Source organism: Scardinius erythrophthalmus (genome assembly GCF_964197995.2).
Source record: "Scardinius erythrophthalmus genome assembly, chromosome: 6".
In the NCBI taxonomy this organism is placed as follows: domain Eukaryota; kingdom Metazoa; phylum Chordata; class Actinopteri; order Cypriniformes; family Leuciscidae; genus Scardinius; species Scardinius erythrophthalmus.
Window position 1 is genome coordinate 15,124,073 of NC_138226.1, and position 17,029 is coordinate 15,141,101.

At 36.8% G+C, this 17,029-nt stretch overlaps 2 protein-coding genes across 4 annotated transcripts; one reads left to right on the plus strand and one right to left on the minus strand.

Annotated features, from left to right (window-relative positions):
- Window positions 1–43: 43 nt before the first annotated feature.
- Window positions 44–8,234, minus strand: LOC308692788 (MOB-like protein phocein). Of its 3 annotated transcripts, XM_081369166.1 has the most exons (9): window positions 8,054–8,158; window positions 6,446–6,604; window positions 3,924–3,986; window positions 3,419–3,519; window positions 2,984–3,026; window positions 2,262–2,348; window positions 1,837–1,916; window positions 996–1,107; window positions 44–572 (listed from the first exon to the last, which is right to left on the minus strand). In XM_081369166.1, exons 1-9 carry the CDS (start codon window positions 8,054–8,056, stop codon window positions 441–443), a joined length of 780 nt encoding a protein of 259 aa, XP_081225292.1. In that variant the 5' UTR covers window positions 8,057–8,158; the 3' UTR covers window positions 44–440. The 3 variants fall into 3 exon arrangements, with proteins under 3 accessions (XP_081225292.1, XP_081225290.1, XP_081225291.1); XM_081369164.1 differs by lacking the exons at window positions 6,446–6,604; window positions 8,054–8,158 and adding an exon at window positions 4,675–4,971; XM_081369165.1 differs by lacking the exons at window positions 44–572; window positions 996–1,107; window positions 1,837–1,916; ... (2 more) ...; window positions 3,419–3,519; window positions 3,924–3,986 and adding exons at window positions 5,947–6,137; window positions 6,256–6,345 and having other exon boundaries at window positions 8,054–8,234.
- Window positions 8,235–8,733: 499 nt separating this feature from the next.
- hspd1 (heat shock 60 protein 1) lies at window positions 8,734–16,498 on the plus strand. Its single transcript, XM_081367646.1, has 11 exons — window positions 8,734–8,911; window positions 10,659–10,834; window positions 11,305–11,640; window positions 12,067–12,162; window positions 12,258–12,351; window positions 12,434–12,602; window positions 14,403–14,502; window positions 14,663–14,908; window positions 14,997–15,171; window positions 15,270–15,448; window positions 15,793–16,498. Exons 2-11 carry the CDS (start codon window positions 10,661–10,663, stop codon window positions 15,940–15,942), a joined length of 1,719 nt encoding a protein of 572 aa, XP_081223772.1. The 5' UTR covers window positions 8,734–8,911; window positions 10,659–10,660; the 3' UTR covers window positions 15,943–16,498.
- The last annotated feature ends 531 nt before the right edge of the window (window positions 16,499–17,029 follow it).

A 17,029-nucleotide genomic window follows, 5' to 3' on the forward strand; every position in this document is an offset into this window, starting at 1 on the left:
GTTCCTTAACACATGACATAAAAAGCAAACGCATACGCGTAAACTAGGTACAAGTCTTTTATTAACAATTGACATAATGAAAATACCATACATTTTAGTTCATTTAAAAAAAAAAAAAGGACAAAGTGGGCTAGGTAAGAACCCTCCACCCATGTAATAACTTAACAACAAGGGAAAAGACAGGGTGAATATCACCAGACTTGTTATAGTCGAGAGAGGGGGAAAAAAAGAAAGGAAATTCTTATTGGTTAAGCAGGATTTACAATGGAGATGGAGTGAGATATGTACAAGGAGCTGCTGATGTTACATTTTGATTGTTACAGCTGAATGAAGAGATTTGGATCAAACAAAGCATTAGTGAGTGGAAAAGTAACAAAATGACTAAAGTTGTATGCCTCTGCTGTCTGGATGCTAGAGGCTGAAGATGCACAAGATACAGCTCAGGCGTCACTCTCCCCAGCAGTGGCACTCTGGACTTCCTCTTCCAGGATGGGCACGATGAGGTTATCCTTAGACATTAGGTTGTACTTCATCACGAAACGAGTGAAGCGGTGACACAAGAAAGTCTCATTCTGTGGGAGAGAGATGATACTCTTGATACATTGCCAATCTGAAACTCCTTTTTAGGAACCTGCCTCCTACTGACCATAGCAGGAATTGTTGCTAGCATGAACAGTAGTTGCTTTGTCATGAGCACTGTCATTATCATGCTTAGCATTCACTTTAATTTAAAGTAATGGCCTCTAAGACAGAAATCTCTGACTAACTGGAAACATTCTTAATGAGCAGCAATTCCTGTTGTTGTGCACAAACTCACAATTGCTCTGTTGAGCATAAAAATACAGCACACAAATATTGGGTTGCATGATTGAAGTATGTTTTCAGTAGTGTGAAATGATGCCAAAATAGGCAGTGCAGTAGGTTTTGGAGCAGAGCTGATAGTTTTATAAAAATCTATGTGCTTTTGGATAAAAAAAAGAAGAATTCTTGCTTACCTCATACTTGTCAAAAATCTGGCGGTGGTGAAAGTAAGCATGGGAGAAGATCCTATAGATGCGACGGCAAACCGAGCCCAGTTTGGCCACAGATGATTCCTTAATGCTGACGCTATACGGAAAGCAGTGAGAGGATCAGTGGCTACACAAAACAAAACATCAATGGCTTGTTTACAGCTAGAAAATCCTAGAAATTAACATAGTAATGCATGGATGCTCAAATCTGCTCATAGAGGACTTCCTTCCGAGGTAGTTTAGATCCAGCCCTCACCTGAAACTAGTCATTTTAATTTGTGTATATATAGCGCTTTTCACAACTCATGAAGGTAATGTTCATAATACCAATGATTAATTGTCCACATTTTGCAGTTTAGAGCTGAGCGGTAGGAACATTTGCATATGATGATGATGATGATGATATAAAGAGATAAGATTTGCTATTAAGTATGAATCGTGCTATGTGAGTGTACTCCATGTATATGGATACAGCTGGATATATTTTTAGTAATTGGAGCAAGCTGTTGGTTCATTATGCATATGCATTGAAAGGTTTGAGCTCTGTAATGTTGTTTAATAATAGAAATTTGGTGTAGTAAAAAGCCTAATTACTATTTAGTGATGAGTATCACTGCCATGATTAAATGATGCATATAAATGACAGGTTTGAAGATTTATTGCCCACCCCTGAAAAAAAAAAAAAAATCAAGGTTTTGGGGTTGAATAAAAACTAATCCGGTTAGTCTGTTTGAGCAGAGCTGGAACTAAATCCTGCAGGAAGACAGATCTCTAGGAGGAACAGTGCACACCTCTGCTTTAATAGATTAGATGTTCAATAACTCACCGGCTGGGAAAATACTTGTTGCTGTTGAGAAGACACGCAGCTCCATCGAGGGTGTGCCTTGTGTAGTCAATGGCAGGGCACTGTGAGCCACAGTAAACAAACAAATCAACATAAAGACACAATCATCTATATTTGAGCTTTTCCAGCTGAAGTCGGTTCAGAAATTCATTAGGGCTAATCAAAAAAAATAAAAAAAATAAAAAATAACCAACAACAAATGTACACTGATTAATCACATTCTGCTCACCAAAAAAAATGGTATTTTTATCTGATTAATTGAATACTTAATCAACTTCTTATTGTTAGTTGCAGCCCTAAAATTCATACATGGACATTTTAAGATCATGTCTTTTTTTGAGGTTTTTTTAAGATGATGGGAAACATAAATTCAGTCTTTCCAAACTTTTGACACAGAGGACACTCACCTCTTTGGGAGTCTTATGGGCAGCACACAGAAAGATCCACTGCTCAGTGGCCGTCATCTGGGTACATGTGTCCGGATGACACTCATTCTACGGCGAAGCATTAGAAGTATTTTAATATTAAAAATATAATATTTAAACAGTAAAGGCTGTTAACTAAAACAATGTGGCATGACAAGGAGACATACACTACCGTTCAAAAGTTTGGGGTCAGTACGATTTTTTAATGTTTTTAAAAGAAGTATCTTCTGCTCACCAAGGCTGCATATATTTGATAAAAAACAATAAAAGAAAAAACAGTAATATTGTGAAATATATTATGATAATTTAAAATTACTTTTCTATTTTAATATATTTTAAACTGTAATTTATTCCTGTGATCAAAGCTGAATTTTCAGCATCATTACTCCAGTCTTCAGTGTCACATGATCCTTCAGAAATCATTCTAATATGATGATATAAATTACACTTTACTGTATATTCACATAGAAAACAGTTGTTTTGAATTTGAATAATATTTCACAATATTACTGGTTTTGTTTGTATTTTTAATCAAATAAATGCAGCCTTGGTGAGCAGAAGATACTTCTTTTAAAAACATTAAAAATCTTACTGACCCCAAACTTTTGAACGGTAGTGTACATTAAATTTTAAATGAATAGTGCAGTACAGACTACTTGAGTTGTTTGTGAGATAACAGTAATATTTGTAAGAAAGATAATTACCTGCAGTTTAACTGCCAAGCCATTGAGCTCCAAGCAGAACTGTCTATATATATATAAAAAAAAAAATCACATGATATTTACATTTACACTATTCCCAGGGACAATGCAGCAACAAGTGTATGATAACATTTTGTGGACCCACTTTATATTAAATGTCTTTAACTATTATGTACTAACATCTAATTTTTTTTTTTTATATACCTGCTTGTAATTACAGCTGTTTTCATTTCCACATCAACAGCAGCATACGTGTTTTGTAATTTTTGACGTACATAGTAGATTAATATAAAAAACAATTAATATAAAGTAGGACCCATTTAGTCATCAAAAACAAATGGAATACACATACACTGAGATGGAGTCATTACAACACTAGACGATGTGAAGGATGAAATGGTCAGAGTTTTAGAGATTAATCAGAGATTAATAATATACCTGAGATGTTCATATTTCCACACCCCCTCATCCTGTCCCTCTGGGGGCTCCATAATCTTCTCTATGTTGGAACAATCTGAGCGGATGTTCTGCTGAATATACTGAAAAGGATAACATATTACTATGAATTACATTTTAAGGTCAGCAAGAAATGGAAGTTGCATGTCTTTTCTTCCCTGTTGTGATGTATATGAGTAAACAGCTTCTTGAACAAGAACAAATGTAGGGCGGAACTTGATTTTGTCCGTTGGGAATTGATTGTATTGTTGGATTGTTGAGGTATGCTATTGCTGCAATCTCATGTGAGTGACAGGTTGTCCCGCCCTCGCACTAGTTCCTCGTGTAAATTACTGTACTGCTTAAAACGACTTAGAATATAGTACAATAAGCATAGTGACAACTCAGTGGTTTTTTTTTAGAGCTTGACAGAATGTGGTCACTGTATTGAAAACAGCAGCTCTCAAAATATTATTTTGTGATCCACTCAAGTAAGAAAAGCTCTCACCTGTTGCACTGCCAGGGTGCTGTCCATCTCTTCAAAAGACTCATCAGACCAGTTATAGAAGTCCTAAGGATTAAAACAAAACATGTTAATAGGGCTAGCACTAGAATAATCAACACAACTGTATCAGTAATTGCTGTTGACAGAACATATTTGATAGATATACACTTCAAGGGACTTTTAGACAATTTACTATAGGCCTAGTTCTTACGTTGTAACCATAATCTATATCTATACTAAACCCGTGGTCCCAATGGTTTTGTCAATTGCATGAAGTATTAGTGCAGTGCAGAGCAGCTCAACGCTTCATGACTCGGCTATATAATGTTATATTAACTTAATTGTGTTTTAAATACAATAATATAGAATATAAACATCAGCAGTTGTGTGCATCCGGGTACTTTAAAACGGCTGCTGCTAGCTGACTGCTGTTAGCCAAATAACTAAATCATAAAACCTGCCATTTCGGACACCTTCTAACTCCTATTTCACATCATATTCACCAACTTACAAAGGAGAAGATAAAATCCTATTATGACCAGATGAATTTAACATTATATTCAGGTAAAACCCTTCAATTGAGAATCATTGGTCTTCACGGTTAACTGATAGCTTAGCTCTTTAGCATATCTGCGGCTTCCGCTCCCACGAAAACAAATCGGGTTTTTTATTATTATTATTACATTGCAATATACTTTGCGAACTGATCTGAGCTTGGAAAACGATTTAAATTGTAACTCGTTGTTCATTTTACCTTCGCCTTGGTGCCTGGTCTATTCCTCCTCAGAACAGCTGTGCCCTCCGCCATGACCATCTCGACAGATTTAGAGTTTGATTGACAGCGCGCCCCCCAATGGACGAGTAGAACAACTACAGGAAGAGCTCAGATTCAGTGACCCCAACATGGACAAAATGCATGTTATTGCATTGCATCTAAAAAAAAAGAGATAAAAAAGTTGTAATTATTTTAAAACATTTCTAGTGTTCTAATCCTTGTCGATGGGAAGGGCATTGTGCACTGATACTCTCAGGTTTTACCTGACCTGGGGCCAGTTGTACTAACACAGCCATAATGTCTTAAGAACTAGTCGTCTGACCAACCAGCAGTTAACCAATGGACATTTCATTCTCAATTTTAACCAATGAATTAAAAATGATTTTGAAAAATGTCTTGAAAAAAATGAATGACTAAATTGTAATAAGCAGTTTATGAAACTGGCCGCAGTGTGAAAACTCCAGGTCTGGCATCTCATATGACTTTTACTCCTTCCATCTAACAAGTCCACAAAGACCTGACTAATAGAGTAGCTTACCGTAAGCATTATTATCCCTTATGTTCTTATCTTAAATGACTCAAAGTCCTTATACAAATGAAAAGCCTTGTGTCCATTCATATTTATTTTGCTGATTTTTCTTTGATGGTTTTTCTTTTAAAGGAATTAAAATATAGCCTATATAAACGTAACTTCCTATGGTACACTACTTTTTTACACAACAATACTATCTTTTTTAGATCTTTTCAACACTATATTTGTACTTAGCAACTGATTATTGTATATCGTGTCATATAAGAAAAAGCCATTCTTCATATTTCAATAATTTTTAATGAACAAAAATGTAATGTCAGTTGAAAAAACATTTTATATAATGAATTATAGTGATTAAAAAGTCTAGGAGTCAGATTACTTTCAGAAGGCACTGTACAATAATTATTTTAATTAAACCTTCTGATCACATATTCATAATCGAAAGGGAGATAAAAGATATTCAGTAAAACAAATTAATTTTCAAACCCCAGAATTAGCAATTCACTAGTTACTTTATCATCATAGTCCAAACTCCATCTGACTTTACTATAAACTTGTACAAAGTTAAGAATTAAAGAACATAATTTGACCAAACGCAAAATGGACCGTTCATGAATATGGACTATGAAGTCATTGGAATTCATATTTTGTACCCTAATACACACAATTTAGACAGTCCTTCCACATAATCAATTCTGTTACATGAAGAAGCAAAGACGAAACATCAAGATCACTTTATTTGAACAAAACATGATCATTCTTATTTACAATCAAATGACATAGAAAAAAGAAAACAGACATTGAACAGCCATTCTTTCTACGAGCTCCAGAATGACGCAGATGGTTGAACAAGCAGACTTCATTCTACATATTTGCCAAGAATATCTCCATCCCGGAAAAGGAAGTAGTCCTACAAAAGAAAAGAAAACGGCAATTGTAAAATCAAGTTACTTTTATGCAAATTCTAATTTAGTTAGTGAGAAATACATAACAAAACAAATTAATCTAATCATGGCAAATGTTCAAACCTTATCCTCAAGTACAATTTTAGTTCCTCCGTACTCAGGCAGCAAAACTTTATCCCCAACATTGACACAGACAGGTGTTACTTTCCCATCCTGAAAGACAGACATTATTTAAACTCTGAAGTACAACCTATAGATCTCACACAGGTGTTTCAATCAGATCATAAAACATGATTCACTTTGATTAGGTTACCTTGTTGGTGAATCCTGGACCCACTGCTACCACTGTAGCCTGTTGCACTTTGGCTTGAGACTTTTCTGGAATCATGATGCCTCCTCTTGAAACGGTCTCTGCAGCAAGCCGTTCCACCAACACACGGTCGAACATGGGAAGGAATTTCCGGAAAGCCTGCTGTGGGGCAAAGAAATGCTTAGTGCAGTGTAGAAATAGTCAATGCATGTTTCGCAACACTGTAAAAGTTCCAAAAAAATAAATAATAATACAATAAAACCACCAGGGGGCGTTACAGACCAGGCTAAGCGAAAACCAATTGTTTTAATTCATCTCAAGTCTTTTCTCCTATGAGTTCTTGATTTCGGTTATAATAAAATCTTCAATTGACCTTCTTTAAAAGACCAATTTTAGGCAACTAAATTAGACGCATACTTCAATCAGACAACTTGAAGAAAGAATATTGACCATCACCCTGTACACAGTTTCAAAGACATGAGCTGCTGCTTGTCAGAGAACAGATGTGTGTGTGTGTGTGTGTGTGTGTGTGTGTGTGTGTGTGTGTGTGTGTGTGTGTGTGTGTGTGTGTGTGTGACCTTGAGTGAAGGTCGTGTGTGGAGGAGGGTAGATGGAATATAGGAGATGTTGAGGGTTCATGTTGGGGAGGAGAAAAGTTTGGAGGTTTTGTAAATGTTTACCATCCTGGTGAAGGACAAAAGGACAGGCAACAAGATAACCCCCCCAAGGCTGAACAGTCAGGAATGTAGAAGATTCTAGAATGAATCAGCTAGGCATTTTACCTTACCTTATAACACATTTGTGATCAATTACAATGTAATTTATAATTCAAGTCACAAGTGAAGTTTCCAACAGTCTGGTTGGTAGCCAATGAAGTATGCGCATACTTACTACGCTATGGCAGTTTCTCAAAAGGGTTAATAGACACAGATAACAGTCAGTCCTGCTTAAGAGAATACTACTATGCCTCAATCTAACTAAAGATAAAGGCACAACAGTTACTGTACATCACAAATCACACGTGTTCACTCCATTCAAAGTGACCCGGAAGTTCATTTTTTCCTGAAATGCTATTGGCTGAAATGATCTTGGAGCTTAGCTGAACGTGAAAACCCGATTCAAGTTATGATCATGGAAATATGTTCAGTTTTCACAAGCAAGATGTGACAGATAGCTGCAAACAAATATACTTTATACGCGAGAACAGATATTATCATACTATACAGACTGCCATATGATATTAAGCAGTCAAATAATTATACCACCTTATAAACAATACTATACTAAGAGGTTAAACTTGTCTAAAAACAGCCATAATTTAGCATTTCATGAAACAAACCGGTTTACCTGCGAAAATCACCAACCCTGATGACAGAAAACCACGAATTTGAAACATTTCTCCCATACTTTACATGTACTAAGTAACATACTTAGCATCACATCATTATCTCGTATAAAGTCAGAGCATGACTACAATACTAACCGTGACCTTGCAGTTGCAATTGATGGAGGATTATAAAACATTGCGCGATCTCATTCACAAAGATCAAATAGTTATTGAAACAACTCATTCAGATGATGCAGCTAGATGAATTATGTTACGCGTCTTACCATTTTAGTTGATCTTTATGAAATGAGCGTGCAGCAGAGCGGCATAAGACAGTCACACTGGATCACTTCACTGTTCACTCCTGCGATCCACGTGAAGAAGAAATGTCTGGAAGGCCACTGCGCATGCGCCAAAAGACGATCCTTACCGACCCCGTCCTGCAATCTAGAATATTCCTCGATCGCCTAAACGTTGCACAAAGACATTTAAATATATATTTATTTTTTGTGTAATTTCAATTCTAAAAAGACGACAAAAATGTAAAACTGAAGTGGATTACAAATAACCAAAGCAATAGTAAAAAACAAAATAAAGGTTGTAAATGAATGGTAAAAGTGGCAATATAATAAAATAAATAATAATAAACACTGATAATTATATAATACAAAATACAAAATACAAATATATTATAAAACTATTAACAAATCCATAGACATTTGAAAAACGCAATAAATTCGGTGGTTGCACAACCCTGACCTCTGACGTCTTTTTTTCTCCAATAGAATCAGCGAAATTTCTCGAACTTGAAACCCAGGAACGAGCATAATAACAATTTAATGGCCAATTTTTGTATATTTTATTTATATTTTCCCTCAGTAGCAATAAAATGTGTTCAGTGGCATTGAGGCAAAAAGCAAATGAAAGGACGTATGTATTTAAAGAGAATAATCAAGTCTTTAATGAGAGTATTGTGTTATTCAGATGTCGGGGCGGCGGGGAGGTTACCCGGATGAAGAACACATGTTCGCTAAAGTGAGTGTAACTGCAGCAAATCTAAAGCGGCTCCTCAGCTTAGATCATTCAGTCTGCTGTACTGACGGTCACGAGCATCCCTTCATTCACCTACAGACCACTCTGCAGTAAGTCATTTAGAGAATTATCCACCTCTATAAAAGCGTATCAACATACTATATTGCATAACGCTTTTAACCGGCCTGGTAAGTTAATATAAAGATGAAGTTATTGAGATCAAACAGGCAGATACGTAACACGATCATGTAATGCTAGTAACTGTAACTGACTGTAACTGTCAGTTTGTTTCTTGGATTTGAAAGTAACATCGTGCATGTTTATTGACTAGTTATCTGCCATTTAGTCATATTTTAGTACATTTATACGTTATTGCAGATGCTGCTTATCAGAATTAGACTAACAAACGTGTTTCGCACTGCTTAACCATTATACTGCATTGGTGTTATATCTGCTGCCTTGACTAACGTTACTGTTACTGTTTTATAAGCAAAAGAAGTAAAGCGCAGTCTTAAGTGAAATATAGTGATGATTATAGCTCGCATGCTAACTATAGCAAATTCTATGAAACTGAGGCCTAAGCATATTATATATGTATGGAATAATTAATCGGTGTCAGGGCTACAATGTGTAGCTTTAATAAAACAAAAGGAATACCCCTGGAATTAACGTGAACTCATGGAGATGAAAGGAATCATTTCCGTCTCTGTCGTGACGCGGAGTGATTTTGACCTTGTGACGGACGCCCTGAACACACGTGGGTTAGATGAGGGACTCTGCATCTACACGTTTACGTGAACACACATTTCAGTTTAGTTTAAAAAACTTTCAGTCCTGCGTTTTAAAACCTTTTTTTCTGTTTTGATTTTTTTTCTTATCTTTTTTTTTTCTTCTTTTTTTCCGAAACATTATCCATGAGAACCATAAAATTGTGATTATCTCCTCACATTTACTTTAACGATCAATATTAAAACATTTTACGGAATGTTTTGATGTTAAGGACATTAAGTATAAAGAGAGTAGGTTAACGAATGAATGAATGAATCAATCAGGCAGTGTAATCCATTCAAGGACCAGCGGGGGCAAAGTCTAATTTTTGGAATCTGGGGTGGTTAGCATGTGACCTCGACAGTAGACTTATTTTTGTATGTGGTTTAAAAAAACAAACGAGTATTTTCTTAGAAATGAATGTCATGTATTAAAATGTCGTTATCACTAAAATTCCTATGACAAATCACAATAGTCTGTGACGAGGCTATGCAAATCAAAAAGAAACTTGAGTGGCGTGCTGTCTGTGGCTATTTGCCAATCAGAAACGGCTGTCTGCTACCCTCAACCAATACCGTGCGTTTTGGGCGGGGAATGGTTCTCAACCAGGGGTCTGAGGCAAACTTCCAAAGGTGACTAACAAAGACAAAACTAAAATTCCACATTTCATATTTTTAATTCATTTTTTAGTATTTGAAGAACCAGTATTTCCAGGGTGTTGGATAACCTGGATATGCGAGGAAGCCTCATTCTGAAAGTGTGATTTCAAGACTTTTAAATGTAAATGTAACAAAATCTTGTGGGTATTTTTGTAAAGAATTGCCAAGATCTTGTGGGCATTTTTAAAGAATATTCATTTAGTTTAGTTCTGCCAAGCTCTAAAATATTTTATCAAGTAGAAATTGTGAATAAAAATATTTTATCTGGAAAAGGGGACAATGGGGGCCATTATTAACTTGATAATCACTAGCCTTCTGAGAACAATTAACTTTTTTTACTAATACTTTAATGGTGTAGAAATCACTTACAATTATTATAATTCTTTTTTTTTAAATATTGAATGTTATGCTTCTGCTCTCTTTCTCTTAGAAATGCTGCGTTTACCCAGTGTAATGAAACAGATGAGGCCAGTGTGCAGGGCGCTGGCTCCACATCTGACTCGTGCGTATGCCAAGGACGTCAAGTTTGGGGCAGATGCCCGGGCCCTCATGCTTCAGGGCGTTGACCTTTTGGCTGATGCCGTTGCTGTCACCATGGGACCAAAGGTATGCTTAGATTGACAAGTTTCTAGAGGAACAGTAGACATGTTATTGCTCTTAAAGGAATAGGTCACCCAAATATGAAAATTGTCATTAATTCCTCACCCTCTCATGTCGTTCCATAGCCGCAAGACTTTTGTTCATCTTCGTAACACAAATTAAGATCTTTTTGATGAAATCTGAGAGCTTTCTGTCCCTCCATAGACAGCTACGCAATCGAAATTTTGACGCTTCAAGATAAAGAGATCAGTAGTTGTAGTTGCGTAGCTGTCTTTTGGAGTGATAGAAAGCTCTCAGCTTTCATCGAAAAAGATCATTTGTGTTCCGAAGATGAACGAAATTCTTGTGGCTTTGGAACGACATGAGGGTGAGGAATCAATGAAAGAATTAAAATTTTTGGGTGAACCTAACCCTTTAAAGCCAAGTTTGTAATCATTAATGGAAGAAACACAACTAGATTGGCCTCTTTCCCCCAGGGTCGCACCGTTATCATTGAGCAGAGCTGGGGAAGCCCCAAAGTCACCAAAGATGGTGTCACTGTTGCTAAAAGTATCGAGCTGAAAGATAGGTATAAGAACATCGGGGCCAGGCTGGTGCAGGACGTGGCCAACAACACTAATGAGGAGGCTGGTGACGGCACTACAACCGCCACAGTACTGGCACGTGCTATTGCCAAGGAGGGATTTGACACCATCAGCAAAGGCGCCAACCCTGTGGAGATCCGTAGAGGAGTCATGATGGCAGTGGAGGAAATCATCAATGAACTCAAGAAACTCTCCAAGCCAGTCACAACACCTGAGGAAATTGCTCAGGTAAAAAGTGGTCTTAAATTCGACATGAAATAGAAGTTGCTTTTCTTTCCTATTGTAATGTATGTCCAAGTGAAACAACTTCTCGAACAAGGAAAAAATTAGGTTGGGACTTCAGGGAATTGATTGGATTGTTGTGGTTTGTTATTGCTGTGATCTCATGTGACAAGTTGTCCTACCCTTGCGTCGGTGAACACATCATCAGAAAAGAGATGTAGTTGCACGAGGGAGGGGGAAGTTATTTTGATTAAAGCACATTAATTTAAAAAAAAATGTGCGTGAAAATCATTTATAATAAATATGGCAATATAAAATAAGAATGGTCAGTTCAGATTTCATGGTGACCTTAACCTTAAATACTAAATGTGGTCAGAGTTTTTTTGGCCTTTTTCTTTAAATTTAATTTTTGTCAATCTTTCTTTGACACAGGTGGCCACTATTTCTGCCAATGGAGACATTGAAGTTGGTAAAATCATCTCCAATGCCATGAAGAAAGTTGGACGCAAGGGTGTTATTACAGTGAAGGTAGGCTGCTACAGTGAAAGTAGTATTTAGTACAGATGGAATTATGGTTTGGTCCTTAAAATATCTCAGACTCGAACTGTTATTATTGTTTAAAGGATGGTAAAACCTTACATGACGAGCTTGAGATCATTGAGGGCATGAAGTTTGATCGTGGCTACATTTCTCCCTACTTCATCAACACCGCTAAAGGTGCGTATTTGGTATTGGAAGGTCATGTGTATGTGCCACTAATAAGGCTGGAATGACAACAGCGTTTATTCTCTTCTTCCAGGCCAGAAGTGTGAGTTCCAGGATGCTTACGTGCTTCTGAGTGAGAAGAAGATCTCCAGCGTACAGAGCATCGTACCAGCTCTGGAAATTGCCAACCAGCATCGCAAGCCTCTGGTCATCGTGGCTGAAGATGTGGATGGAGAAGCACTCAGCACTCTGGTCCTCAACAGGTTTGTTTCTCAAACAAATAACATCAAGTCCACAAGAAATGTGTGAAATGAATAAATATTAAAGAGAACTATGTTTTATCAAGCCTGAACTTCCAAAAAAGTACATTTACTGACTGATTCTGATTGCCATCCCTCTCAAATAAACATTAGGCGCTTTTCCATTACATATTTGCGCAAAACTTTAGTGATTATTTATTTATTTATTTATTTTTTCTTCTAAATGTCGACAAAAAAACTATTGCGAAATGTTTCCTCTCGCGACAAGTCATTCCAGAAATCATGGCGACGGATGTTGGTAGGTTTACGTATATCCCAGCCACTGCACTAGCCATTATTATTAATCAAAGGAGACCTATGTGTGTTTTCCAAGCATTAATGGCAAGGAAAGACCTTTTATACTTGTGAGCGGCACATATGAGGAGTTTCTGGGTGTTTCTCCCTCATATCAGCTTTAAAGGAGAACTCCGGTCAATTTTAACATTGAGGTCATTTTTTTGTACATTTGGAGTGCTGTCAATACAGAGAACAACGACAAAAATCGGTGTTGCCTACACCGAGTTATTCTATTTTAAAAATTTGCACCCTGTTGACTTCAATGGGGCAAGTACTAAACCTGCTTTTAGGCTCTTAACATCCTTGATGTGTCATTACAAGTGCACAGAAAATGTGAGTGATTCCTTCAGAGTGATCACGAGTGAATCTGACTGCACTAGATGTGAAAGATATGTATAAAAATTATGTTATTTAAGGCAGCGCAAATACCTGTGTTTACATCCTGTTTTTCGGTTGAAGTCCATAGTAATCGATTGCCGAGTTCACGCGCATAGGTTTAGTTACCTATGATCACGCGCGTGAACTCGGCAATCGATTACTTTGGATTACTCAGGTATTCTCCTTTAAGGTCTTGATTGTGGCATTTCTTTGAGGTTTAGAATCCAGTATTCCTGTAATTCTTTTGTCTTTTATGAATTTAATAAAGAACTGTCTTGTATTCTGTCCAAACACACCGTGTCATCTAAGTCAGGTGACCTGTAAATGCGCAAAAACTGTTTCCATTGCAGTTTTGCGAAATATTTATTTTTTGAATTGCCTGAAAAACCACCTCATCCGAGCGTAACAACTTTTTTGCGATTAATGGGACTTTTTGCGAAATTGATGCGTTTCCATTGGCCGTATTTTCAATTCACAATTTGAAGGGTTATGGAAATGTGGCTAATAATACCACGTTAATTGTAAATAATACAATTGTAATTCATTGTTTTTCATAAAAATACTATTGTTGTACAGTTAGTTGTTTTATTAATTATGGAATCTCCTTTAAATAGTTTTCAGAATTTGATATTATAATAAATATTATATTAATTTATTGTTACATACATTTTTAATGACTTTGGCTTCAAACAAAAGTCAATGACTGATTTTGATTGTCATCCCTAACAAAAGTTGTTGTTGTTGAATAAATATGAAATCTTCTTAAATGTTTTTCAAATGGTTTTGAAATCATTATGTATTAAAACCATTATTTTTAATAGATGACAGAATTATTAATAAAATACTATTATTGATTTTATAAAATATTTATTTATATATTTTTAATGACTTTGACTAATACTAGTGTACATTTCCATATATATATATATATATATATATATTATATTATATTATATTTAACTACTGTAGTAATAGTATTTTGGTGGAAACCTATTTTCTTTTTTGTAAGGGATGGTCATTTTGATGTTTATGAATAGCCTGTTATTTAAAGGTTCTGGGTTAAAGGTCATTGCTAAATCTCACCAACAGGTTGAAGGTTGGACTTCAGGTCGTGGCAGTCAAGGCTCCAGGATTCGGGGATAACCGGAAGAACCAGCTGCAGGATATGGCAGTTTCCACTGGAGGCACGGTATGTACCTATCTTGTCTTCGTCATTATTCATGATTTTAAATGAATTCATTTAAAATGTATCGCTTATGTGATGCATCAACATATTGAATTGTGACGTGTATCATATCATGAGGTATTTTCCATTGCCCAATCTTTTAACACCCCTGAACTGTTTTTAGGTGTTTGGTGATGAAGCCATGGGTCTGGCCATTGAGGATATCCAGTTACATGACTTTGGCAAGGTCGGAGAGGTCATCGTGACAAAGGATGACACGATGCTCCTCAAAGGCCGCGGTGATCCAGCAGCCATTGAGAAGCGTGCGAATGAGATTGCTGAACAGCTGGAGAGCACAAGCAGTGACTACGAGAAGGAGAAACTCAACGAGCGTCTTGCCAAGCTCTCTGATGGAGTGGCTGTGATTAAGGTATGAAAGCAGGAAGCGTGTAGCTTAGTGTAATGCATTTATCTGCCATCATCCTGATTAAAAAAAAAATCACTATTCTCTTTGTTAGGTTGGTGGAACAAGTGACGTTGAAGTAAATGAGAAGAAAGACCGTGTCACTGATGCGCTGAATGCCACTCGAGCTGCTGTGGAAGAGGGAATCGTTCCTGGAGGAGGATGCGCCCTGCTCCGCTGCATCCCAGCCCTGGAGAACATCAAGCCAGCCAATTCTGATCAGAAGATTGGTAAGGACGAGATCTCATCCTCAGTCCAGACCCTAAAACAAATAACCCTGTGTTAACGTCTTAAAACTGAGGTTTTTTTTTTTTGCCTGCTCTTCCAGGTATCGACATTATTCGCAGAGCTCTTCGTATTCCTGCAATGACCATTGCCAAGAATGCAGGAGTTGAAGGCTCTCTGGTGGTGGAAAAGATCTTGCAGGGCTCCCCAGAGATTGGATATGATGCTATGCTTGGAGAATATGTCAATATGGTCGAAAGAGGCATTATCGACCCCACAAAGGTGTGTATGTGTGGTTCACAAACATAGATGTCACTGATTTAAACCGATAACTTCTATCAAAGTGGCTTTTAAATAAAGTCCTTTTGAAATAAAAAATGTGACAAAAGTCTTCAATGTCACTTTATTTGTATTTTTTTAATGAATCCTTGCTCTGAATGTATTAATTAAAATAATAATCACACTGACGCTGCATTTTTATATATTTTATTGTGATGCCCAATACATTTTAATGTATTGCCTAAATTAATTTGTAGCATTTTAACTGATTATTAATAATTGGCTTATTAGTAGCTGCCAGAATTGTAATGCTCTTTTATTCAAATGAAATGTGTCTCCCCCTGCAGGTTGTGAGGACGGCATTGCTAGACGCCGCAGGTGTTGCGTCTCTGCTGTCGACTGCTGAAGCCGTTGTCACCGAGCTACCGAAGGAGAAAGAGGACATGCCGGCTGGAGGAATGGGAGGCATGGGTGGAATGGGTGGCATGGGATTCTAAACCGATTTGCACTGACTTTAGTGGAAGGGTTGTGGGCAGGGGACATGATTTGCCCCTCCCTTTCAACTTGGAAAAACCTGCCGAAACTGAGTGCTAGTGGTCTGAACATGGAGCAAAAGAAATGGACGTTACAGTCTCCCATCCTTCCACCACTGTCCGATCTTATCTCTTTACTCATGGCTGAAGACATCACCCTACTTCTTTAAAGACAATTTCCCGATCATGTGACCAGGGATAATGAGTCTGTTCGCCTTTGTTCTGTAACATTGTGCTCACTAATGTCTAATGGGAAAGTGCATTTAACAAATTGCATATTGTCATGCTGTTGTACCATGTGATATATAGCTGGTTCTGAATGACCATCTGTAGGGGCTTAAAAAGCCAGACATTATGGGTTAAAGTCTGCCTTCATGAGCAAGAAAGTAGTTGAAACTTTGATCAGTTGTATCTTTAAAAAAAATTCCACTTCATTTAATAGTTCTTTTTTTTTTTTTTTTTTTTTACATGGTTCATTGTTTCATATAAAAATAAAACCCTCATTTGAGGATAACTCTGACAATGCATGTACTTGTTTTGCCTTTCAGTTACAGTTTTTCCCACTGAATGGAAATACTTGGATATCAGCCTGCAGAATTGTTTGCTAATGTTTTTTTTTTCTCTGGTTTAATATCTAAAAGTGATGTTCACCCAAAAATGAAAACTGTCATGTATTCTCCCTCCCGTTGTTCCAAACCTGTATGTTTCTTTGTTTTTTCTTCTTCTTCTGTGAAACAAAGTTGATACTTTGAATATCAGTGGGCTCAAAAAAAAAAAAAAAACCCATCAGACCCCACTGACTTAAATTAAGACAGAATATTATTTGTGGGTGAACTAATCTTTTAAACATCTTTTAGTCAAGACTAGAGTTTGTGAGGAAGGTTAAGTGGAGGGATGGGTGAACTTGTTGCACATCAGTTTAAAAACAGTCATATGCCCAACAATATACTGAATACAATTAGTGTGAATTCATTTTAAAGATCTAACTCTTCGGTAGTCTAGTGGTACAGAATCGTGTTTGAAAAACTGCTGTTCATGAAGAGATTTTTTT

What these genes read in the sequence shown, in the direction of transcription:
- hspd1 (XM_081367646.1), top strand. Translation starts at nt 10,661, where the DNA reads ATGCTGCGTTTACCCAGTGTAATGAAACAGATGAGGCCAGTGTGCAGG. An exon ending in AGGGTGTTATTACAGTGAAG is followed by an intron (nt 12,163 to 12,257) that starts GTAGGCTGCTAC and finishes TATTGTTTAAAG; the next exon opens with GATGGTAAAACCTTACATGA. An exon ending in AGCACTCTGGTCCTCAACAG is followed by an intron (nt 12,603 to 14,402) that starts GTTTGTTTCTCA and finishes TCTCACCAACAG; the next exon opens with GTTGAAGGTTGGACTTCAGG.
- LOC308692788 (XM_081369166.1), bottom strand. An exon ending in AACAAGTATTTTCCCAGCCG is followed by an intron (nt 1,108 to 1,836) that starts GTGAGTTATTGA and finishes CTTTCCGTATAG; the next exon opens with CGTCAGCATTAAGGAATCAT. An exon ending in AGATTTTTGACAAGTATGAG is followed by an intron (nt 573 to 995) that starts GTAAGCAAGAAT and finishes TCTCTCCCACAG; the next exon opens with AATGAGACTTTCTTGTGTCA.